The 26,416-nt window shown below is 38.3% G+C and overlaps 2 protein-coding genes across 4 annotated transcripts in view; one reads left to right on the forward strand and one right to left on the reverse strand.

Annotated features, from left to right (window-relative positions):
• Positions 1-6: 6 nt before the first annotated feature.
• Positions 7-4,524, forward strand: NSA2 (NSA2 ribosome biogenesis factor). Its single transcript, XM_074932983.1, has 6 exons — positions 7-267; positions 485-672; positions 1,598-1,748; positions 2,072-2,251; positions 3,402-3,594; positions 4,250-4,524. Exons 1-6 carry the CDS (start codon positions 265-267, stop codon positions 4,315-4,317), a joined length of 783 nt encoding a protein of 260 aa, XP_074789084.1. The 5' UTR covers positions 7-264; the 3' UTR covers positions 4,318-4,524.
• A 124-nt stretch (positions 4,525-4,648) lies between these two features.
• FAM169A (family with sequence similarity 169 member A) overlaps positions 4,649-26,416 on the reverse strand; it is a 35,755-nt gene continuing 13,987 nt past the window's right edge. For all 3 annotated transcript variants that reach the window (XM_074932980.1, XM_074932979.1, XM_074932981.1), the window contains 11 exons: positions 25,044-25,143; positions 23,295-23,380; positions 21,773-21,944; positions 19,394-19,573; positions 17,649-17,777; positions 17,326-17,435; positions 15,480-15,534; positions 15,002-15,140; positions 12,725-12,881; positions 11,669-11,869; positions 4,649-10,939 (listed from right to left, as the gene is read on the reverse strand). In XM_074932980.1, coding sequence (XP_074789081.1) covers positions 10,394-10,939; positions 11,669-11,869; positions 12,725-12,881; positions 15,002-15,140; positions 15,480-15,534; positions 17,326-17,435; positions 17,649-17,777; positions 19,394-19,573; positions 21,773-21,944; positions 23,295-23,380; positions 25,044-25,143 — 1,875 coding nt within the window. In that variant the 3' untranslated portion in view covers positions 4,649-10,393. The remainder of the gene's footprint in view (positions 10,940-11,668; positions 11,870-12,724; positions 12,882-15,001; positions 15,141-15,479; positions 15,535-17,325; positions 17,436-17,648; positions 17,778-19,393; positions 19,574-21,772; positions 21,945-23,294; positions 23,381-25,043; positions 25,144-26,416) is intronic.

Here is a 26,416-nt window from a genome sequence, read left to right on the forward strand (position 1 = left end):
CCCTCCCGCCCTGCCAGACCCAGGCGGCAAAAAGCGCCGCTCCGCCGTCCCCGTTTCCGTTTTCCTCCTCTCTTCGGCCCCACCAAGTCGGGCGCATAGCCTTCGGGCAACGCGGACTGCCGCCTCTCCAGCAGGAACCAAAGGACCGCGGGGCAGCGTTTCCAGCCGGGGCCGCTTCTCGGCCGGCCGGCCCTTCTCGCTGCGGAAGAGGCTGCAGGGCGGAGGGCTCGGCGGGACGAGGGGAGACGCCGCGGGGCCGCCGCCATGGTGAGCGCCGGGACGGTGGGGCACGGGCGGGGTGGGGGAAGGGGTGAAGGCGGCCGAGAGGACACCGCCGCCCTGCACCGAGGGTGCCGCCGATGGGCCGCGGCCCGCTCGGGCCTCCGCCGCGTGTCGCTGGGCCCCGGTGAGGGTGCGGCGCCGGGCCCGGCCGCCCGATGCGCGGCCGCCGATACCCGTTCACCGCGCTGCCCTGTGCCCACAGCCGCAGAACGAGTACATCGAGCTGCACCGCAAGCGCTATGGATACCGCCTAGACTACCACGAGAGGAGGAGGAAGAAGGAGGGCCGGGAGGCTCACGAGCGGTCCCGGAAGGCCAAGAAGATGATCGGGCTGAAGGCCAAGCTCTATCACAAGCAGCGGCATGCTGAGAAGATACAGATGAAGAAGACGTGAGTACCCGCGGCTTCTCTGACACTGACATGTGAAGTAGGAGATGAGACGTTAATATAGTCACAAAGAACTAGTTATTACTTGGATCATGCGTTACACTTTTAAATAGCGCTCAGGATGTAGGAGAAACAGTGTTTTGCCATAGTGAAGACATACCTGATTTCCTTTCTTCTCCATGCGTGTTAACAATTCTGTTCCTAAAACCATTCCTTAAAATAAGTGTTAATGAGCAATAACAGTGACTAATGTAATTATGACAAAAATGTGAACACATTTACTTCAGGCTTTTACATTAACTTCTGTATTAGCATAGCAAGAAGCAGTAGGCATTTTCTTAACACTGTTCACAGAAAAAGTAAAGTAACATACAGAGTGTTTGAGCAGAATACAAGGCTTTTCTTTCAGCATAAATTACAGTATCAGACATAGATAAACAGAAGTCTTTTTCTGAACATTTCCTCTGTTGTTTGGAAGTTGAAATCAAAGCTGTTAATATTCTTTTCAGCTAATGAGCGTTCTGTCTACCATAATTTTGTTGTTTTCCAAGTGTAGACAGTCATTTTTCTCTGCTACTTGTAACTAGTTTATGAGTCTTTTTTTTCCCTTAAATGGCCTCAAAATTAATGAAACACAACCCCCTTTTACAGAAACACATTCCTCAGATTTGTCAGTATTGCCATGATTGTCTTGATAGGAACTGACAAGCTTTTGTGCAGTTTTGTGCAATGTGCAGTTTGTCAGTTGTTACACGAAGTGAAATTACTCATTTACCATAAACACTTTAGGATTATTCCTTAAACATAAATATGTACTTGTTTACAAATATTTCTTAAAAGTTTGAGCAGGCACAAGTTAAGTTAAAAGGATTTATCTAAAAATTAGCGCTTTTTTTCTACTCTTAATACTGCTTTTCTTTCCTTGCAGCATTAAAATGCATGAAAAGAGAAATACAAAGAAAAAGAATGATGAAAAAACACCTAAAGGAGCAGTACCAGCATACCTGCTGGACAGAGAGGGCCAGTCCCGTGCTAAGGTTCTCTCTAACATGATCAAGCAGAAAAGAAAAGAAAAAGCTGTAAGTAACTGTATTAAAATTCAGACACTTACAATTACTTTTGACAATGACCACTCTGTGTTGCTGATGCTCAGATGACTTACAGCCTACAAGCAAAGTCGAAATAAAACCCAAACCCTTGAGTAACTGAGCAAGCTAGGATATAGTAAGCACATGCAATATTTTGATTTTCATAACTGTAAATGATAATTAAGTTAAGTAGCTATGAGTTATGTGGTCTACCCCTGTGCTTTAGCAAAATTTTATTTTATGCTTTGGTTGTCCTCTTTCATTTAGCAGTGCAGCGTGTAAAACTATTGACTTCTTTTTCCCCCTGCTTCCAGGGGAAATGGGAGGTTCCTGTGCCAAAGGTCCGTGCACAAGGAGAAACAGAAGTTTTAAAAGTGATTCGTACAGGAAAGAGAAAGAAGAAGGCCTGGAAGAGGATGGTTACAAAAGTTTGTTTTGTTGGAGATGGCTTTACTAGGAAGCCTCCTAAATATGAGCGATTTATTCGACCAATGGTAATGTTATTGAGCCTTAAAAAAATGTTAAGTAATAACTGTTTTGACTTACTGCTTTGAGTTCCTGTGGTGAGAAAACTTTCTTCTATGATAATGCACTTGATTACTATTGATGTAGAACATTCCTATTAGTTTTCTTGCAGAAATCTAAACTTTGAATAGCCTGAGGGTGGGGAGGTGCCCCTGCAGTCACAGTCTGTGTTGAAATATTGCTTTTACTCCTGTAACTTGGATGATGCCATCAAGTTAAATCTACCAGCTGTCAAATTAGCATGGGAAGTTCTTTAGCCAGTGCACCTTGAATAGCTTTTAAAGTTGGAAACTTCTTTTACAAGCTGTTACAATTCTGTCAGCTGCAGAAGCCAACTCTGTTCTAGGGCTCCAGAACTCCCTCCTGTCTTCTTAAGTAAGCTTGAAGCCCAGTTGTAACTGTATGCAAGGGCAGTGCTGCACCTTCAGCCTGACCATTTCTTACACAGCTGCAGGAACAGTGCCTGGGCTCTAGCAGCCTGGCAGTGCACTCAAGGAAAAACTAGATTCACTAACACAGCAGTTTTTCTATAAATACCTGTTCCTGTTTCTCACAGGAATCAACAGAATTGCCTATGTAGGATGCCTGTTGGATTGCACCTCATTACTATTTTGATGGTTTTACACAGAAGCTTTGGATTTATTGACACAGAAAAGCTTATGGTACTTAATGGTAAAGTACCCTTTACAAAGCACAGGTCACTAAACAGAAAGTGCTGTAAGAGATGAGTATTTAATACTATACAAGATCTGAAAGGTTTTGCAGCTTGACAAGAAAAAAGGAAGAATTTCTAGTCTTAAAACTCACTAGCACTGTTAAATGTGTTACAATAAATGCCTCATTTCTTCATGGAGTAAAAGCCATCTGAGGTAGCAAGTATTCTTGTATTACTATTAAGAATTGCCATCCTGAAAATACACATGGAAAGCGTGATTCAAGTTTTTAAACAAATACGGATTTTCTACAGTGGGCAGATAGCATTCTGTATTCTAAGTTGTTTCATTCTTCCTTGTCTCTCAAAAAATATAAATCTGAGGACATATGCTGAAAGTGTTAAACTAGATGAGCTTGAGGGCTTAAAGTAAATACTAACTCATTCTAATACTCCTTATGCAACAGGGCTTACGTTTCAAGAAGGCACATGTGACACATCCTGAACTTAAAGCTACTTTTTGCCTACCTATCCTTGGTGTAAAAAAGAATCCTTCTTCTCCTTTGTATACAACACTGGGTGTAATTACCAAGGGTACTGTCATTGAGGTGAATGTGAGTGAGCTTGGCCTTGTGACACAAGGGGGCAAAGTTATCTGGGGTAAGTAGTGAAGCTAACTCTACTGCAGAATTACTTTAAAAACTTTTAAGTCTTGATTGCCTCATGTATTGTTAAGACTATGTTCTATAGTCATAATTGATCCATTGTTAAATGTTAGGTTTGGGCAGTAGCAGAAGCAACCACTAGGTAATTCTAGAAACGCAAACTTTAAGTTTTAATCTCAGGCTTTCCATTTACACTTTCAAAATCAAATTAGGTGGGTTCAGAACAAAGACTCAGCTTGCTTGCATATGTCTTACATTAAGCAATGCTACAAGTCAATGAAGACCTAACCTTGTGAACTCTGAACAGTTCCATTTTCAGTGGAAGTTCTGTGTAGAAGTATCTTCATAGGATTTTTTAACAGAGGGGTTGACTCGGATAATAGCAGAACCTGTGGGTTGGGGTTTTTTTTTTTAAATTACCCAGAACTCTAAAATTATCCATTTATAAAAAACAGCCTGAAAAAATATTTTGAGAACTGAAGTTTGCTGCTCAGCAGAAGGCAGATTTCAAAATGCATTTCAGTTTTGGAACAGGAATTCCTTATACTTCAGAGGGACTTGTGGATTGAACTAGCAAACACAGAAAAATCAAATTTATTACATGAACTACTTCAGGCTTTTGTAGACATCTAATTCCCTTTTCTTTTTAGGGAAATATGCACAAGTAACAAACAATCCAGAAAATGATGGCTGTATTAATGCAGTTCTACTTGTTTAAGTGGTGCTTGATACTAAGCATTGGACATGGGCTCTTGTAAAGTCAGTGCAGTTTCAACAAGTTTGCAAGAACTCTGGAACCTTCAACCTTTCAAGAACATGGACCCCACAAGCTGGTGAGGAACTTAAACATGCCAGAAACAACTGCTCAGTTTTCATACTTGTTTGTTCAGATGAATACTGTCCAAATAAAGTGATTCATTTTGCAGATGTGATGTGGATTTGATCTAAACCTTCTTGGTTTAGCAGTTTCCTGGCTTAGATATATTGTATATTTAATGCAGCTCACATGCCTAGTGGTGGGAAGTGCAGCCACTCTTTCCCACAGTGGCCTACTGTTATAACTAAAGGTACAGAAGAATATGCTAATTCGTATTCGGCTTCTGGGAAAGCGGAAGAGCTGGAAGAATGCAGCTAGAATCTTACTGTAGACTGCCATCAGAAATTAAAATACTCATTTTGATACATGCCCCTACAGAAGCATGGGCTTGAGAACACATGAGCAGCATGGGGATGTGGGGATGTTTCTCCTGTTTGCCTCCACGACTGCATTAATGGAGAGAATTAAGGACTGGAGAGCATAGCACTGTAGTTCCAGGCAAGAGGAGAACAGTTAAATTTATGAAGTTGTAGGTGTTTTAAGATCTGAAATATGAGAATGGCATAACCCTGAGACTACAACTACTTGTAGCTGTTTTGGTGGCTTTAGGAAACATTCAGGAAAAACTAAAGGTCACAAGCATCAACTGATCCTCAAAATGCAAGAAACAAAAGCTGGTTCTAAACGGGAAGCTTTCAACAGTGGTGTATAACTGCCACAGTAATCTTCAGGTCAATTTGTTGCTTAACAAACTTAGCACAATCTATCACTACAAATAAGTATACCATTTTATATTCCTACTCCTAATCAGTACTTCACTTCAAGCCAAGGAGAATTTGTGATAAAAGCTAAGTCAGATCCTTATAAGCTTTGTCCAGTTTGAGGACACTCTTACCCTTCAAAACTGTAAGGAGGAAATTTTCAAACAAAACTCTGGCTTCTGAAATATCTTGAATGTGAGTAGGTTTGGGTTAAGTTACTAACTAAACTATTAACTGAAGTTAAAACATGCAGTAAGCAGGTTGAGTAGATTATAGAATCAGAGAGTAGTTCAGGTTGGAAGGGACCTCTTGAGATTGTATGGTACAAGCCCCTACTTAAAGCAGTCAACTACAGCAGGTGTCCAAAGGCCACATGCAGTCAGGGTTTGAGTATCTACAAGGATGGAGACTTGACCATGTCTCCAGGCAACCTGATTCAATGTTTGACCACTCTTATGTAAATGTTTTATGTTTAAATAGAATTCCCTGTATTCCAGTTTGTGCCCACTGCCCCTTGTCCCATCACTGGGCTCCACTAAAGAGCCTGCTCCATCTTCTTTATACCCCCTCACTATATACTTGTACACAAGGTACAATCCTCCCAAGCTTTCTCTTCTGCAGGCTGAACAATCCCATCTCTCAGCCTCTCATATGACAGACACTCCAATCCCTTAATCATCTTCATAACCAGATCATGTTCCAGATACATGGCTCCAGCCAGAAAGTCAAGCTAGTTGCTTTTGTACCAGCTTTGTAACTTCTTTCACACTATGTGATAGTCAGCACTTTATCAAAGCCTTCTCCTCTTACAGGCTATTTTGTTAGTTTAACTAATACATTGCCCTAGTCTAGGCTTAATAACTTACTATGATTTTTTACTTCTTTATGTAGTGACAAATGATTTGAAACTAAGAAAGGGTCACAAGCCAGTAGGTCATTTGCTTAGAGAGGGCATTTTGTCAAAACAGATGAACCTCCATATAAGTTCTTGTTGCTTTACCCTTTACTGCACATTAACAACATGAAAAGAATACTTAAGTTTTCTATAGCTGTCTCAAGAACATTACTACATTTTGTGTTATAAACACATGACTTATTGGCTGAATAACAGAACTGTTGCACTTAAAGTATTTTAATGTACCACACTATAGGGAGTGTGTTACAGCATCTCTAGTTGGCTTGTCTATAGCAAATTTAACTACTAAGTTACATCTTGCATAGTTTATATAAAGAGCATAATGCATGCTATAATGTTCAGAACAGGCTATTCTACAGCTTTTTTTTTTATAAAAGTCTGATGCATGATCTAATTAAATACAGAAATGTTTTAATAAAAAAAAAATTCAAAAATCTTTGAGCTTTTAAAGCTCCTTGGTAGCACAGACTGTAAAATGATGCTAGTTCTAGTGAACTGAACCATTTAAAAACATGCCTCCTGTATAGTAGAAAAGACTCAAATACTAAAGACAAGGAAAAAAATCACAAAATAGAAGTTTAATTACTACTTCAAAACATTTCAAATGCAGCCAAAAGCAGTACTAAACAAAGGAAAAACTAACACTGTAACAAGGCTCAGGTACAATACTTTAAAGTAGCAACACATCTTTCCAAAGGTTTGTAAACAGTATCACTAGTTTAAAAAACATCTAACACCACGATTGTGAAAATAAATTTAGAAGTGTATCCTCTTGGAAATAAAATTTTGGAACAGACACTTAGAGAAGCTGAAACTTAGGCCTATTTGAAGCTAAGTTTAACTTAACTTAATTGATGACATTGTGAATGATCAATTTGATTACGGACATCTACAAATGAAGTGGTATTAAAAAAAACAACATATGAAGGCCAGACATAACTTCAAATGTTTCAAGAGTCATTTTGAGTTAAGACATACATTTTCATGTAAAGGGCTATGAAACATGAGAACAAGTAAGAATTCTGCATTAAATGAAAACAAGACCAAAGGAGAACATGCAAAAAGCAAAGCAAACCCTGCAAAAAATTAACAAGCAGTTCAAGAGAGACATTTGACAAATGTTGGATTCAAATACAAAACTATTTACCATTTAAGAGCAGGGCTGAAGTCACAGATTCATGTTCTTTAAACTATTCCTAGACTAAATAAATTTCAAAAATAATACTGCTTGCTTTCACTGTACACATGTAGTTCCACAGCATGTTGTAATAGCATTTGGTATAAACCTTATAAAGTTGATGTTTTAATCATTGTTTGCTGGTGCAGTACGGTCTTAAAAATTCTTTACTAGTTTGATGGTAGTGAGACAGACTAAAAAAAAAATGTCCAAGCCTAGAAAACACTTGTTTTCCCAAGGTAAAACACTTCAGTCAATACAGCTGTCAGACAGGTTCCTTTTTAATGTTCCTTTTAGTGGAAGGTATACACTGCTAAACTACTGTTCCAATGGGACAACCAGTACAGCAATAAAAAATATTATTTAAAGTCATTATTTTGATTTTGCTACTCTGTATTTACTGCAAGATGACTGATACCACAGAAATTGTTACAGAAATAAACTGTGTCCTTTAGTTCAAAGTGCTGCTGTGATCACAGAACAATGTCCTGTTTTCAAGACTATACTGGTTATCAGAATTGCTAGCTGCACCCCAACTGCCCACATACTGTATGTAACAGTCTGGCCATAAGCTACTCTCTCAATTACCTCAAATTTACAGAGTATCTATCTACTCAAGACTATACTTATGTGAATATGTGAATTTAAATTCAGTATTTAAAACTGACTCACTGAAATAAGATCTGAAATCTGATTGTTCTCAGTAAAAACCAAGACTGAGTTAATCCAATAATCTTGTTATAATATATTTAATATGCAGGTGTTTTAAGATACTCATCAAAATCAGTTCCAACTTAACCATGAAAAAATTAAAAGCCAGATGAGTGACATTACCTCTCAAAACAATTTTCTGACCATAGGGAATACAAGTGATACAACATACCTATTCAAAATCCAGCTAGAAGTAACTGAAGGAACTTCAAATCACTTTTTCTAAGCAAAACAATCTGCAGCTTTTTGAAAGTGGATACATTTGTATCAATTGAAGTATTCAGATTAATCTTTAATAAAGCTTGCTCTAACAACAGAAAAGGAGTCACAATATACTGTATATAACCACACTTTAAGCCACCAGCTCTCACAAATCCCAAATTCTTAGCAATGCTATAGGTGTGTTTTCTATACACTTTTTTTACACAATAAATCTTAGCAGTAAAAGAGAAGTCATACAGAAGGTAACACAAGTTTTGTCTCATGTGCATTATAGAAAATCCTTGATTAGTTTTAGAAATGCTTAAGGTTCACTTGAATGTTTACAAACAATCATGAAAGATCTTGAACATTTACCAGTCATGGTGTTCACAAGGAGTACCTGTATGTACATTGATAGAAAGTTACAGCTACAAGCAACAGTTCAAGAAACCCAAGTTCAACTCAGTAATCCCATGCACCCTGAACCTAAAGTTCAGGTAATTCACATTTCTTTAAAACTGCTTTTTTTTTCCCTCTGTAATCTGCTCTTAACAGATTAAAAAGAGCCTGCTACTTATCAGCTGAAACTAATAGTATGAATGTCTTATACAGTTAAAATACCTTATAAATAAATACAGTTAAACTGTATAAGCATAAAATCCAAACCCAGATTCTTACTTCAGCTTCATAGCGGGATAAAACTTAAGATAGCATTACAACTATTCAAGTGAACCTTGTACTTGGAAGTCCTGAACAATTACTTCTAGATACCTCTATTTTTCAGACAGAGGGATACTAGTCCACTCATCTTAGAAAAGGCTTATAGCAGGAGAAATAGTGGTGTAATTTTCTGTTCTTTAGAACCACTGTTCTTTGCTTTTTTTTAGTTTCTAATCCATTATGAGAGGAGCTTCATTTATGGAAAGAAACACATAGCAAACTAAGGAGTAACTTTTGCCACTGTATGTGTGACAACCTAAGAGAAATACATGGTTTGCCAGAAGAACCTCTGAAGGGAAACATTCACAAAAAGCCTGTTTTTATTTCTGTTTGAATACAGCAAAGTTTGGTTTCTGCTTTTAAGAAAATCTGTGACCTAGGAGGCCAATCCAAGGGATTACACCCAAATTAGAAAAACAAAGTGGGAATCAGAAGTATTTGCAAGCAACCACCTGCTAACTCCTAAAGGCATAGAAGTCTGGCAAACAAGCATTTGCTGAAACACTCACAAATATTCACACTAATGAATGTCACAACCACCTGAAATGCCAGCACTCACAGGCAACACACCTGGCAGACACAACAGCCAAGTATTTGGAAAACACAAAGTACTGCTTCCATTCAGACCAAAACAAGATCAGAAGTTGTCATATCCTCCTGCTGTAATTTAACAAGTAATCAGGTATCCACTCAAGACATGCAAGTAGTTAGAAGGGCTGTTCAAACAATTTATATAGGTACTGGAGCCTACACTCCATACACTGGAAAAATTAGGCTTACCAAGATGCTCACTTTGGAAGCTACAAATAGTTTACTGTGTAGGCATTTCTTAATCCTCAGGTAAAGAAATTAATTATCAAAGTGCGCTACGGCAGATGCTATGCTGACCATCATTCTACTGACTCAGCTGTTTCAAGTGATTCTCATGAAAGACAGATGCTGCTTATGTTGTTTTGATCTACCAAAATATACCTTCTTGTATATTTGAGACCCAGAATTACAGAATCTTACAATTCTTTTAATCTCTCCTGAGAAATATTTATGGGAAAGGAACAACAAACAACAAATGATTTTCCTTGTTCTGTACTCACCACAGTAGAGAACACAATGCTAGAGTGATGTCTGGCCTCATGGAAGTCTATGGGAATTTAAGGGACCTTAATAGGGCCAAGATTTCACACCAAATTTTCTTCCACAACTGCCACCTCAAAGCACCAAACTGTTCCCTTTGCTAGCAGAACTGCATTTATTCAGCATGTGTCCTTTATAAAAGGAGGAGACTGGCTGTTTATTTTCATACTTTGATGAAGCTCAATGTCTAGTGCTTAAAAATTCAAGAAAATTTGTGGAAAGGTGATGAATCCTAAGAGGAAGTCCAACCCAGAATTTTAAACACGCGTGTCCTGTGTCCCATATGGTTTAGTTATGCTCTAGTGTTTTACACAAAATAATAAATTTCTTATAAATAGATGAATTAACAATATTTCATTTTTAAGCTGGCTTTCCTTTTTTCTTGGGTGGGCCTTTAGAGCATTTGGCCTTTCTTCGCAAATTTCTCCGATCTACAATGGGTATCTCAACTTCTGCCTCCTCAGAGCTGCTGTCAGCAGCCCGCTCTGCTGCTGTTTGCTGGTGTTGATCCATCTGCTCAGGAGGCTCTTCTGAGTGCTCTTCCAACTGGTTCTTCTGCCCTTCCTGTCCAGAAGGCTGCTGAAAAGAAAAACCCTCAAGTTCTACCACTATCAAAGAGCTCTGACTCAAGGCAACAGGGGCCTCCTGTGAGTTGTGGTCTGCCTCCTCATCTTGATCTTCCAAAGAGGAAGCCACTTCAGGCAATACATTTTCAGAAACAGATTCCTCTGCTGCTTCAGTCACCATAGGGTTGGGCAGGCCATTGTTAGAAGGCTCTTCCTTTGATGTCGAAGCAGCTGCATTTTCAGTGGTGGTCTTTTCAGATTCTTGCTGTTCTTCAGTGCCCTCCTTCTCTACTACTGTACCTTCTTTAGTCAGCATTTCTGAATCATTTATATTTAAAGCCTGGGGTGGGGGGAGAAGAGGGGTGTGAAAACAACCAAAGGGACAGTTAATTGAAACTAGAAGAGGATGAAAAACTAGAGCCCCTAGCTAGCAATCCTGGAGGCTATGTTGGCATTCAGCGGTTTTTAGTACTACATGCGCAGGCAACAAACCAGTCCTTTCCACCTTTTTGCACAAGACTATTTTGTGAACTGTATTTGATAATCAGAGTTACTCCCCTACAGACAGAGTAAAAACAGTCTGAAATTAATCCCAGGAGAAAAAAGTTTTTTATTTTAGACATACACAGTTATCATTTTGGTAGCATACAACATTCTACTTTTGCACTATAAACAAAAGTCAGTAAAATCTGTGTTCTAGAAGGGTATTTTAACAGTAATTAATTGCTCAAACACTTCATCAGGGCAGAATCACTAGACAAAATAAGGATGCGGCTTTTCAGTCATATCCAACTAATATTTTAGTAAGAGATGGGTTTTTGCTGCCAAAGAAACAGATGTATCTTTCTTTTTGGTATCACATGCATATATGGCACCACACTTCTGCATACTAAACCAGAAATGATAGTATATTGTGTTTATGGATTTATATCATCTGGCCTCAAAACTGCCTCTCCCAAGAATTTCCTATGATGGCAGCAGCTACTTTCTATCTGTTACTTAACAAAAACAGCAAGATACGTATACTCTGAAGGAAAGATGATTTCACATTTTGTTTCAATTCTCTCACCTCTGATACAGTGTCTTCTGATGATTTTGCTGGAGTCTCAAGGACTAATGGAACAAACGGTGTTAATTCTTCTCCTTGACTCTCAGACTGCAATTCTGATTCACCACTTAAAACTTCATTTGCTGTTTCCTCTTCAGCTGTAAGTGAGGTCTTCCCAGATTCTTCTGTTACCTCACCATTAAGAGGTTCTGATGGAATGTCCTAAAAAAACTCCACATTTTAAAGTCAAGATTATGCCCCGTTATTGTTCCTTAACACTAGTGGGTGTATCTGTGATCTAGATTTGCAGTTCAATGTGAGAAGCAGATAGCCTAGGTACTTAGAAATGTGTACTACAAAGGCAGAGCTTAGTGCAGAGTAGCTAGCTTAACCAGTGTATTAGCTTAGTGTTGTCACCTGCACTGAATTTCTGACCATAGCTTACACTGTCAGGAGCCAAGCCAAGCAGTTTTTATGCACCTCGCAAGCATACACGCTGCAGTCATTTCTTGAACCCAACACAGTGTAAGATCCACTTTCTCACTGATCAGTAAGAACGCCTGGAGGCATTGCTAGGCACAAAGGGTACTCACAGATTTAAAATCAGGGTGTTAATAAGTTGTAGATAAAAGTTGGATTTGAGCATCAAATCAGGCAAGCTTTAAGTGGAGAAGTAAAAAGAGCCAACAGTAGTCACTGAAGCATACCAGTTACCGGCTTCTTCAAATAAACTTTTTTTAAAATTAGGGATAGTGGATCAAATCTTGATCTTACTCCAGTGCTCCAGAATATTTGAGTAGGAAAAAATCAATTAAGAAAATTAGGTTGGTAGCCAAGCTAGAAATTCACCTTACTGACAATCCTAGAAACTCTATAGTTCAAAATAAGTACAATGGAATATTCCCTGAAACTAATTTTATACTAGCCTTAGCTTCTCATATATACTTCTCAACAAAGCATCAGTATGAAAAATCAAAGAATTGACACTCACATGGATCAAGGCAGCAAGGACCATGTTTAACAGAAACTGTAGTTGTATTCCAAACTTATCTGCTCTCTTTATCACATCCAGCTCACCTCCTCCTCACTTGATTCCTCAGAGGGTGATACATGTTGCTCCGCTTCTGATACAGAATGGTCCTCATTTGTTTTTTCAACCTTCTCAGCAGTATTGTCCTCAGGTACTTCTATTAAGTCTTCATCGCTTTCAGATGTGGGAGCAGGAAGTTTCATCCTGCATCAGGTATTAAGATATATCCTTTATTCTTTTAGAGTAATACATAATTTTGGTAATCTCAGCAGGGAAATTCTTTCATGATCAATTTGAAGTGCTGTATCACACGTGTGCTATAGGAAGTAGGAATCCAGAAATCTAAACTCCTAAGTCATCAGGCAAAAAACCAAACCATCAACTAGGAAAAATTACTTTGGCAATTATATAATGAAGACAGACACCTCTCTCACTTCCATCTTACAGGAATAAAACTCAGAAATTGTTTGTTTGTTATTTTAAATTTAGAAAGCAGTAATCCATTACATATTTGGAAGCCACAAAGGTGTGAGAAAAGAAGTAAATTCTCCCACCACCACTGTGGAAGCAGTATAAATTATGGAGTTATAAAAGCAAATGTTTGTATAATCATTGAATATACATATATGACAAAGACCATGACTGAAAAAGAATTCAAGGCAACATACACATCATGTCTGAAGAAGATTCAATCAGCTAGAGATTAAATTAGCAAATAGCTAAAGATGAAGCTCTTGACACATCTGATAGTGCTACTACCCATCTCAAACATTCAGTTCTCATTTTTGAGTTGATAAAACTTAGATGAACTGGAAGTATTACACAGAAGCAAAGAAAAAAGTACATGCAGTAGATATGCAGGAGGCTGCTTCATGTTCTTACAGTAATGGCAATATTGGAGGGTTTTATCCTAGGTGCCAGTCTTGAGATTAAGGCACTCCACATGAGAAAGTCCCTGACAGAAGACCCTGCTGCATTTCCTGTGTGCATGGAAGGAGAGAACCAAGCTGATATCCTGCCCTATCACCATCAGGATTCCCCTTAGCTCTGCTCAAACACCACGTTACACATCTTGTTCAAAGGAGCAGTGGCATCTCATTGACTTCATTTTGCAAAGCACAAAATACTGACATTCAACAACAGACTAGTTCTCCCACATAGCAACTAGGTGATTTTTACGATGAACAGGGCAAAGTCTTTCTAAACTTGTGGCAGCATCAAACCACACCATTTGGCCTGTCTGAACCAGCTTAGGGCACCATGCTGACAGTACAGAACAGCAGTACTGTATCTCTGTAATTCACTATTTAACACACAAAAATTAGCTGAAGACCCCAGTTGCACTTAAAAAAAAAAAGACCAATTAACACAATTAATTTTGTTTAAAGAAACTAATGGAACATATTTGAGGGATTTCCTAGAAAATAATCAGGTTACCTTCAGTTCTTCAAAAGAGGTTTTTGGGGTTGCAGTGGGTTTTCCAGGAACAGAATTACAGAAGGAGAGAGAGAGATGGGGAGGGTGGGCAGTGGGTGTCTATGAACATCCATAAAGTCACACACAGGAAGAGAGAGGAAGAAGAAATTTATTTCTTTATTCAAAATAGCCACAGTTGTTCTTTCTGGATGGAAGCCAGTGCATATTAGTACTTCAGGCCCTGTTTTGTATGAATTGTTATGGCAAACAAGTGTTACAATACTTCACACTCCCTTTTGGCTGTTATCACATAGGATAACATCCTTTAAACTGGAGATGTTTGGGGTTTTTTTTCCAATGATGGTTTTAAATCACAGTTTGTCTAAACATAGGGCTTTACTTTGAAAATGGGTGGCTCCCTATAAGTCTTTGTTATAAGCGACAAGCAGTAACCTGCTCCCAAACTAAACAGTCAGACTTTATTTTACTGCAGTATGTCACCATAACAAGTAGTCAAGAAGGGACACATCTCCAAAGATCACACATAGCGTTGTGGATACCTGTCCAGTTATATTATCACAGAAGAAATTATGCTGTATGAAAACAGATGTTTTTACCTTCATGCAGACTCAGTTATTACAGAACACCCTAAACTGTCACTGTTTTCTTACTATTATTTCCAGTATGTGCCAAGTTTTCAGAAACATTACATTTTGGTGTAAATCACTCTTCAGGTGAAGTCTCAATTTTCTCTCTCACAATAGGCTTTATTTTTATTAATTTTAAAATCAAGCAAGTAAAGTAGGAAGACAGGAGAAGAAATCCAAAGTAGCACACTGAGATACTGATGTAGTTTGTGACTGCCCAAGAAACAAAATAAGAAATCAGTAAAATATGGGCTCCTTTACCTGCTTTCAGACACATGAACAGCATTTCCTTTATCTCCTTCTGAAGTTCCAGGTTCTGACTCCTGGCTTTTTTTTCCTATCCTGGGATGTCTGAAATGACTGCTTCGTGTCCAAATGGAAACAGGAACTATGTTAGGGTCTTAGGAAAAGAAAAATCAAAACAACAAAATAAATGCAAGTGAACATACGCAGTTTAAGATCTGCATATAATTTTTTTCCCCCCTAATATTTTATTAAAGAAACTGACTAGAAGTAAAACAACATTTCACTGTGGTACTTCTTTTCTGAATACACATACATCATCTCTTCACCAAGGGTCATAACAATTTTATCCAAAGTCCTCTAAAAGGTTTATGAGTTGAACCTCAGCACCTTAAAGGAAGGCATGTTTTTATACACTTTGCAGATGAACAAGCTAAGACTAAAAACAATAAAAGAGTCTGTTAGTCACAGTACTGATCATCAAGGTTATTTTTACCTTTAGATGTGCTTGCATGAACATCTATTGTTTCTTTACCTTTTTGAGAGTCATCCTGTGAAGCAAAAGAAAAGTTAGTATTATCCCCAAAACTTCTGAAATGATTGAAATGCCTTCATCTCCCTATCTGTGGTTGCATCTTTCTAAAGCGCTATTTCATTAGTAATGATCCTATGGAAGACCAACCACAACCATTCTTAATTTAAGATACTTAAATGTATGCATCTTACCTCTCAAGAGATTTTTTTTTTTAAATTCTCTTTATTACAAGGATGAATATTTTTACTCTGCATTTTACTTCTGGTCTCAAAACAGATGAAAGTAACCTGTTATTATAGACAACACTACCAAGTTTTTCCTCCTAGGCATTCTGTTTATAACAGGTGTCCACATAATTAAATACTACAAGTCTCTATGTTTCCCCTTTCTGTAAAATCCTAAGGGCCTACACTACAGTAGCTGTAAAAGGAACAAGCTTTAGAAAACTCATTTCTCTTAGGATATAATTAATAGCAGGATTAATAAATAGATATTGTTTTATAGGTTTAATTAATAGAGCACAGGTGCTCTAGGAACCATACTAACAGTCCAATGCAGAATGCACAGGTGCTCTAAGAACAATACTGAAGATAAGTAACCATGATGACCGAAGGCTGCATCAGTGAACAGTGGTATATGGAGAGGAATTAAAATGGAACGATAAGAACTACCCAAAACTGTGGAATACAATGGAGTTTTGAAATTGATGATGAATTGAGAGCTGAAAGTTCCTGGAAAATCACCAAAGACTCTTTGTATTGTCACTTTTTGTTAGCTGTTGCCACTCACGAAGGTGATGGCCCAACTCTGGAGTTGTTAATAAAGCCAGCCTTAGAGGTACCCACAGTCTGGGGAAATCCTTTAACAGTAGCTGACAAAAAAGTGACAGGAAAGTTATTATTTTTATATTTGTATTCTAATTTTCAGTCTTATTTTTACTGTGCCATGGAACAGAATATGGCAACCCATGTAAAAAAAAAAAAAGATCAGACAAGAGAAAACAGAACTTAAATGATTCAGCAGTAATGCAGGTTACATGCATAGTCCCCACAAGGGACTGCTTATGTCAGAGTTCCCTCTCCCTAGAGCTCTTTTCTCTCTTGTTCCTCCCCACCCATCCCAATACTTCTATTTTTTACTGCAAGTTCTGCTGCTTGAAATAGTTTCAAGTGAGTTTTAAACACATCAGAATTTGTAGATTAATGACAAATTATTCTAGCACCAAACACACAATAGGGAGCACTAAGTAAAAAGTGAAAATGAAAGTTGGGGAATGTTTTTCCTGGTTTGGGGGAACATGGCTTATTTTATTTTGTTTGGTGGTCCAACAGTTTTCAAAGCATTGCAGAACTGCTTACAGATGATGCAGGTACCAAGAGAGCTGCCAGCAACTCTACCAATCTATAAGAAGTTGGAGCACTTTCGTATCTACCATATGCCTCTTCTTGAAGAAAGCAAGAGACAGGGCTGAGTTCTTAACTCACAGCAACAAGAATCATAAGAACTACTATCCCTCTGCTGTTTTCTTCAAGTATATCCACGCAGCTATACAATCAAAACATGCATTTTTTTGGATCCACCTCTCCCCTACAAAAAAAAAAGAAGGTATTTTTAACCCTAGGTCAGTCATTAATGTTCCATCAGTGGGAAGCATAACATTCACCCAAGTAGTAACAAAAGTGTTTGTCTTATATACATAGTGCAGACCTGAGCCAATTCAGTTATGAGATGGACAAAAAGTATTTTTCATACTTTGTTTTTTAGTAACAGAACAATCACAAAAAGAGGTAACAGGCTGTATACCTACATTTGGCTGTGTTTGCAGCTCAGTCTCCTGTTCACTTACTTCAGATACCACTGCAGACTGCTGGAAGTGACCCTCTGCTAGGAAACTCTTATTTCCTTTCTGTAAGGCCTCTGTTGTTAAGATTTTAAAAAAAGGAAACAGTTAAAGTTACAGTACCTTCATATAACAATTTATATAGCCATTCCAAATATGATCTCTCATATCTCAGGACAAATAAAAGATCTTTTCTGCTAGTTCCATTAGCAGTGTTCACAGAAGTCACTGGTGTAGAGTGGTCAACTTTTACAAAGTGTCACAAAACAACAAAACAGAAGTATCCATACTTGCAGTTTTGAGCTTTTCACTTTGCAATGTAGACATAATAGATGTTTTCTGGAACCAATATCCTGCTCCCTCCACTTCCCACAGAAGGTTATGATCCTCAGGGTACTTCTCAAGATATAGCTTACAAGCTGAACAAACATAAGAACCACTGTATTACATATACTATATACTCAACTGTACTTCAGTTTTTAAAGTTTATCTGAAAACAAATTATTTTGTAATCTTCCATTACACATAAATCATCACAGTAAGAACTGTTCAACAAAATGGTCACAGAATCAATCAACTAGGTTGGAAAGGACCTTGAAGATCATCCAGTCCAACCATTCACCTAATACTGCCAGTTCCCAACTACACCATGTCCCTCAGTGCTATGTCGACACGACTCTTAAACCCCTCCAGGGATGGGGACTCCACCACCGCCCTGGGCAGCCCATTCCAATGCCTAACAACCCCTTCTGGAAAGAAATACTTCCTGACATCTAGTCTGAGTCTGCTTTAACCTGAGTATTGCTTTAACGTACTCATCCTTCTCAGTAAAACCTTTCTTCAGATTCAAACATTTTTCATTATCTTAAACTGCAAACAAAGATGGATGGGATTTTCTTCTTCTCCAAGCACCTACTTGAGAGTTTTACAGCTTCACTGGTCCCTGTCCCTGCCAATCACAAAACCCATCCCAGGATGTAAGGGCTCTTAGGCAGAAGATATAGTCAAGTGATTTTTGTTATACAATGTTATTATAGTCACTTGTGAAAAGCACTCCCTGGGAATGCTAACACATTACCACTGCATGGTTTATCATCCACTCATTTTACTTCTTGAATATTTTGCTTCTCTGCTGTCCCTCCACCTGTTTTCTCCCAATAACATACTAAAAATACCTATGAAGAGGCAGACTTTGACATTATTCTTTAGTAGCTACCAGGAAAACTACAGTTTTTCACCTGTGTCACTAGTGATGCATCATCTCAGTGGACAAGATTCCTGATATATTGTTCTTTCACCAAGAAAATGGATTAGTTATGCAATTCCACTCAAGACAGCTTGCTGTTTGAAGCCTGACAAACCAGGTCTAGTCAGATCCAACAACTTGGAAAAGCAGAAAGTTTCCAATGGTTAAGGCAGCCAGATAAAAATTTTTATAGAAGGAAACCTGGCAGATGGCCTAAGAGTAGCACAAGCCTTGAGAAACAGGGCAAAGGAAATGAGCTTCTTGCCTGAAGAGAGACCGAAGTAGCACTGTTTCCAGAATGTGTGTCATTTCCTAGATGACACAACCCTCTTGGGTTGCTAATGCAAGAGCCATAAGTGTTTTCTTTGTACACTATAACTGTGCCTTCTTATACCCGAGTTAAAACATAGCCTAGTATTCCCATTTGAACAGAATTTCTAAGAAAGCATGAATTACATGACCTTGTGAGGCTTAGTTGGTGAGCAAGAAAAAAGTGCTACAAAGAAGATATACATTAGATGACACAAACACCTCAGTCCATTCTGGAGGCTTGCAGGGGGGGACAGTGGTAAACTTCACAGTAGCCAGCAGAGATCAAATAATCTTATCTCATGTGGAGGATTAAAAAAAAATCTCATCAGGAAGTACTTCACAAATCAGGGGTTTTATCCTTCACTGACAGAACATTCAATACAGAAACTGAGGATGCAGCCACAAATATGGAGCTTGAGTGACAGCACTTTTGGACGTGTAAAGAAAGCACAAAGATCAGAAAAATTAAGAGCTTGCCTGTATACATGAAGGATGACAGTGGGTATCGTAGGCCGAGAGTGGCTTCTCTAAAGGAATCCACAAAGTCTTCCAACATGATTAACCCAGACTCTCTCTCACGATGTTTCTTTCGTACAAACATTGTGTCTAGCACTGATAGCTTATAACTCTCACCGCGGGAAGAGCTACAAATACTTCCTGAAATAATAGGAGGGGGAAAAATAGCCATCAGTACTTCAGCATTGACATGCTGCAGCATGGATTTTAGCATATTCAAATAAAGACTTCTACAATTCACAAAAGCTATACCAATCTATATAATTTTAAATAATATAAAATTATTAAATCTTAATTACTATGAGCCATTTATTGGCTCTTTGGGTAAGCTTCATAATGTTGCCAAAATATATCAATAGATTAGTATGTTAGATAGCCTGTAGTACAAGAATAGCAGAAATAGAGAGGAAAGGCTCACTTTGAAATCTCACTATACAATTCCATAGGAAAACTATACTAAAAATGAAGCTGAAAGAAGGAGGAGGAAAAAGGATACAATAAAATTCTTGACTTGCTTTTTTTATGTAGATTACATTACTCCTCAGGACAAATACGACAACTATAATCTACCTCTTGTTTAAGGACTGAAACAATAATTCTGATTTTTTTAAAATGAAACTACAAAAAATCCTAGGACACTTGACACTGGAATTCTCCCATTAAAAAACCCACATTATCCATAATTATACCAAGATGAAAGAATGTCACAACACACAGATACTTCAGTATCTGAGGATTCAAAGGGTAGCTATGGACTCAGTGGTGATAGACTAATGCCATTGTAACAGCATTAGAATAGCCCATCAACTATTCAATCCATTTTCAGGCCCTCATTTTGTGAGTTGGTGTGAACTCTGCAGAAAGTTGCCCTTTCCTCTAACAAGGCCAAAAAGAAACATATGCTTGCCTATACAACACAGTTAATCTTTGCATCCTTGCACTTTTGAGATCAGTGATCTCCATTTTTCAAGCAAGGTAAATGTGGGCAGAGAGCTTACATTACTTGGATACCATTTGGGATACAAGTCAAGCTCCACCACTCCTCTCTAACCATCTGTTTCTGGAGCCATCTTTCTCCACAAAGACTACTCAATTTGGAGAATACAGCACACAATCAAACATATTGACAATGCCTAGAAAGAATTGCCTTCAGAGTTTGCTAACTCGGGACAAGTAAATGAGAGAGCATCATGAAAAAAAAAACAAGTGAGCATGAGTACAACAAAACCTCAGTGCCACATAAGGAAGTGTCCATATCCTAAACTAAAAATAGAATCACTGATTTCCAATTTTATTATGCCACACCAAAACCCACTACAATGTAAATACTACTTGGTGATCACCACACTACAGCAATTTTGACATTAAAAATACTGAGACTTATACAAACTATGCAATGCAAAATTTCTTTTAAAAAAAGAAAAACCACAAAAAGATAACAAAGGCAATCAGAACAAATTAACTGGTTGGTTTCTGATCTTGATTACCAGACCAGAATAGGTCAATGACCCAGTTTACAATTTTATTTCTAACAGTTTGCAAAGAAATACATGCATGTTAAATGGGGGAAGTCTCCAGTAAACCTCCAGTACCACCATTAATCCTGAATTAGTTAATCCTCTCTAGAGATGAAACAAAAATGCTAGACCATTTCTCCTTGATCCAGTTACTGATATACTACAAAGTGCTATCAATGTGCTAGGCAGTTCACCCAAATACTAAATTTTACTGAGCAAAAAGTTAAAACCACAATAAATTCCAAAATAACTAAAGAAAAACTATAATGTTTTAGAAAAAGAGAAAAACAGCAAGCCTGTAACATTAATAACATAAACCTGTGAGATAATTTGTAATCTGAGGTAATGTATGTGTGGAAGAGAATCTTTATTATCACCAGCTGTAGCTGAATCTTATGCCTGTGAGCAAAGTTTCTATGCTGTCATGCTATAAAATGTTTGAATGATAATGACATCTGATTCTACAATCATTTCAGATAAACAGGATCTCTGCATTCTGGAGCCAGGTCAAGAAAACCTAGAAAAACAAGCACAGCCCACACAACCATAAACAATTGTTATACAGAAAAAAGCTTGCAGTGTACCTAATTTCTACATTTTAAACATATTTTGTAGAATATGAAGAAATCTAAGAACTTTCTCAGATTGCCAAAACACATAAACATTTAAGCTAGAAATTTTAACAGTTATCTGAGCTCTTATGATTTCAGGAAAACACCAATTCATTAGGCCTGCAAGGCTTGTAAAGTCTACTAAATAAAGTATTCTTCAAATAAGCTCTCCGTCTACCCCTTCCAAACCCCACAATACTCAAGTGTTCTACCTTTAGGTTTAACAGAATAGAATCCAATAGCCTCTCCTTTTTTCCACATGATCTTAGCATAGTCATTGCTACTGTGACAGAGAAAAGGGATCTCATTTCTTTCCATTTCTTGTGTCCGATAGATAATTCGATTCAGAACATAGAGAACAATTCTCTCTCCAACAGACTCCACCTAAGGAAACACAGAACATTTTAGAAGAAGCTGAAATTTAGATTAATTAATACACATCAGGGACCTTATTTTTCAAAGTTGCCAGCTGCAGATGGAGTCAAGAAAAGCTGCAAGTGCTAAAGCAGGATGATGCTCTGCGGTTTGAGGGCAAAGAGGTACTCAGAAGCCACAGCAATAGATTAAGTATAAGGCACTATCACCAGGCAGAGGATATTTCACATCTTCAATGTCACTCCTAATCCAATGGGTAAAAGCTCAGAGCAGTGCTGGGAGTGAGGTGGTGGTGGGAGCATTTTGATTTTAAGTCAAAACTATTTTTGGATATAAGAAACATTCAAACAGCAGTACACCAGCCTGAGAACTCCCAGGCTAGCAAGTAACTGGAGTCCTGCAAAGGAGAAATGATGATCCTCACAGGGTAGGGGGACTTGGCACACTCAATCACTGCTGATAGTGGTAGACAACAGGATACAATGTAGTGAAAGAACTAGTTACAACAGTTTCTGTGGCATGAAACAGGAACTCGATACCCTTTTTTCTGTTCTGCAGGGTTCCTTTTACATATGAAATTTAAATTCACCACTGTCCTACCCGCTGTGAAGGACAAATAAAGGAACCATGATCTCTTCCCAGTGCCTAGTCTCAGCTACTGTACCGGCAAAAGATTCAGCTTTCCTGATTTAATCCACATGGACAGCAATGTGGAACACAAGGCTACATGCCAAATTCTCTACAGTAAATTAAAAGATATAAAAATGAAAGATAAATGCCCAGATTCCATGAGTACATGCTAATTACACTTCTGAAAAAATACAGATTTCCAGTTTTGGAACAAACAAAACTCCATGTTACATAGTAATATAACAAAGGTCAGTGATGAGAAACAAAGCAGAAACCATGCAACTTACTCTCCCAAACCTCATGTATTTCCACTGCAAGCCAGCATCTCCAACTTGCCTATCAAACAGGTTTCCAACAATATTTTTATCTTACTAGTCTCCTGATCAGACAATGATACAATGCTCCACTCTAAGACATTTCAGTACAATCAGACACACAACATTCTAAAGACCAAAGAAAAAACTCTTAACATTATCAATATCAAAATAGCTTACATATGCAGCTACTGTATGAGTCATTTTTGCTCTTGGTGCTATATTCACAACCAAGTTCCCTTTCCCCTAATACCTATTCCTCTACTCTCATCAACCTTGCTTTTGACTTGAAGCAGCCAACTCATTTCTGAATGAAATGAAAGCACGTAACATCTCATACACTAGCTATTTGCCATTACTTGCCATTATCTTGAAGGATAAGAATAATTGCTAGGTGAGTGTTGGAGCACTTTACCTTGTGAAGCCCCTGTCTAGTCGTAACAGATGTTCTCAGAACGTCATCAACTGACCACCACTGATTAGCAAGATACAGGGCTACAGCTTGAAAGAAACAAGGAGAAATAAAAAGTTAGTGAGTCTTACCATTCCAAAATAAGCATGGTCATTAAAGCTTCTAAACAACTAGGAATAACACTGTAGTAACCAAGTTAAACATCTTATAGTTGGCACTATATTAATGCAGCTCTTACTACCTGTACTAGGTCTGGCTGAGCAGGACTTGGATTTCCCCTATAGCAGCCCTCACGGTGCTGTGGTTCATGCCGGGAGCTGGCAGGGTGTTGGTAGCACCCTGGTGTTGTGGCTGCTGCTGAGCAGTGCTTACACAGCACCAAGGCTCTTTCCAACACTTTTTCCCCCACAGTGGGATGGGGTGGGCAAGATCTTGGGAGGGGACACAGCCAGGACAGCTGACCCCAACTGACCAAGGGGATATTCCAGACCATGTGACGTCTGCTCAGTATAAAGCTGGGAGAAAGGAGGAAGGGGGTGGGGTCACCCTTGGTCCTCCCAGGCAACCACTCCGCGTATTGGAGCCCTGCTCCCGAGAAGGCCCCACAGCACCTGCTCATGGGAAGTAGAGAGTAAATCTGTTTGCATTTTTGCTTCCACACATGTAACTTTCCTTCACTTCGCTTATATTAAAACTGCTTTTGTTTTACCCACCAGGGTTGGGGTTTTTTTTCCTATCATATTTTCTTTCCCCTCTTTGCCTGTTGAGAAAAAAGGGGGAAGGGGGGGGTTGTGATACAGCAACTTGTTGGGTACCTGGCATTTAGCCAAGGTCAAACCACCACACTACCACAGCACAACAAATGTGCTAAACACCAGCCCATATGAAGTGCTCCCTAGTCCAAAACTTGTTTGAAAACTGGGAAGAATAAAACCAAGTTCAGATTTTGGACAGTATGACACATAGAAACTGTTTTTCAGACACAAGCACTATCCTTCATCATTGTGCTCTAGCACCTCCTTCCACTAATAAAATGGGCCTGCCAAGAAGAGTCACATTCATACATGTACTTTAGTTTTGGGTTGTTAATGGATATTGATATTGAAACTGTGCAAGTGTCAGGGACTCAGATGAATGTAAAAAGTGATGGCCATGTGATTAGCAGTCAGGAAGAGTCTGATCTATGGCCATTTGTGCAAACTTAGCAGTCATACACATGGCATTAAATGGAAAGAGAAGGAAACATGGAGGGCTGGAAGGGAAGCGAGAAAGGGAGAAAACTCCCATACAAACAGTGAGATGTCATCTTAGCCAAAGCTATGTTAGTACCTAAAGCTAAAGACAAATTTACACTTGATGCTGATCAATCACTGCTAATAAAGAGTATCTAAATTCATGAGCAAATTAATTGATTCTAGGAAAGCTCAATAAATTCATTTTGGAGAGTCGAGGTGTACATGAAGAGGTCAAGAGATACATGTTGTACTTGGATTTAGATAAGCACCATGTTATTTTGCTACATATTTTCTGAATTCAGTGGGTCCAGTTCTACTCTGATTAATGTGCACAGTTTTATCACTTGTATACAAATCCACAACAAAAATAGTATGGGAACAAGAACAAAGTGAAGAACAAATGCAAAATTGTCCAAGTTATGAGCTACACTAGCATGGAATGAGCACAGGTCTGGTTACATGTATTTGTCACAGGGAAAGACACAGCAACACAGAGAATAAAATCTTAAAGTGAAACCTGTGAGTGAGTCCCTTGGTGCAAACAAACCAAGAACTTTGTGCGTCTGCTCTTCACCATAAAGAGGAACGAAGCCTACAGTTCCCAATTTAATAATAACCTGAAATGAGAATGTACAATACTTAATAGACTCTTACTAAAACAACATTAGTAAAGTATACAGAGAATGTTTAGCAGGGTAAGCAAGATGAATGTTGAAAACTGAGTACTTAACTGTAAAGGACAAGCATTAGACTCTGGGCCTTACTTTAGGCATTTCTTCCTAAAGACAGACAACATAAGAGCTCTAACCATCAAGCTCTGGCAGATTTAGCTACAGTAATTTATACTGTTACAGCTCTCTAATGTCAGCAGTTTGCATTTATGTGCACAACTGAAGTAAATTGTGCAAAGAGCCAGCAGTGTGTTCACTTCAACTTTCCCACCTATGCAAGCTGTCAAAGACAACAGAAGAATGAGGCAGGCAGTCAAGCACAAAAAAAATTGCCCAGCAAAACTGCTGTTTGTTAACATGAGCCCTATTGTGCTACAGTGGGAAGGCTGGATTCAAAAGGATTTGCTTCCCTTAAATTACACACATTTTAGAAATTCCAAAGTTGCCTGCTTTATTTCCCTTCAGGAACAACATGAGAAGGGTCAAATCAACCTACCTTTCAGGAAGTGACTACCTTTGTGGAAATGCATTTTGATCTTTAAATTCACATTTTCAATACTTAATTAATGCATAAAAACTAGACAGACAGTAATGGTGTGGCAAATAGACTTGCTTACCAAATTCAAGAAGATTACGATATGCTATGCCATAAATGAGGATGTTAATACAAACAAATATTTAGGCATACAGCACCTGCAGAAATGCAGGAAAGCACCTAAGACTCTGCTTCTGCCAAGAAATCTGCAGCATTAACCTTTTGTTCAAAGAGAGTCCTCTCAGGTAACTAACTTTTCATTAAAGCTATACACCACTGCTTTTATTAGTACTAGTTATAATAGAAATGTTTACCTAGACGCAACCAATATTGATCAACTTATCACGCAAGAATTACTTCTAAAATTATTGAAATATGCTTATCAAGAATTGAACCCAACCATGAAGGATGCTTAACATATACAAAAAGAGCCAGTGAGCTTCAGTAAAACATGACCCCCCTAGTTAAAATGACAGATTTTTGTGACTGCGTGAGTTAGTGCTTTTTAGGGAATAGTTTGACTCATCAGTTGAAATTTCAAGGGTTTTTTTTAAAATAGCTTAATGCATAGAGATCCATTGCCTAGAAGCAGCATAATCACTGATGCCCAGATTTAAACCCTATTACAGAATGAAAAAAGTAGAGCTTAACACAAACAGTAATTTGGAAAAAACAAAAGCTTTG

Source organism: Athene noctua, chromosome Z (assembly GCF_965140245.1).
Source record: "Athene noctua chromosome Z, bAthNoc1.hap1.1, whole genome shotgun sequence".
Classification (NCBI taxonomy): Eukaryota; Metazoa; Chordata; class Aves; order Strigiformes; family Strigidae; genus Athene; species Athene noctua.

Coding starts and splice junctions, on each gene's coding strand:
- NSA2 (XM_074932983.1), top strand. Junction 673..1,597: donor AAGATACAGATGAAGAAGAC/GTGAGTACCCGC, acceptor CTTTCCTTGCAG/CATTAAAATGCATGAAAAGA. Junction 1,749..2,071: donor AGAAAAGAAAAGAAAAAGCT/GTAAGTAACTGT, acceptor CCCTGCTTCCAG/GGGAAATGGGAGGTTCCTGT.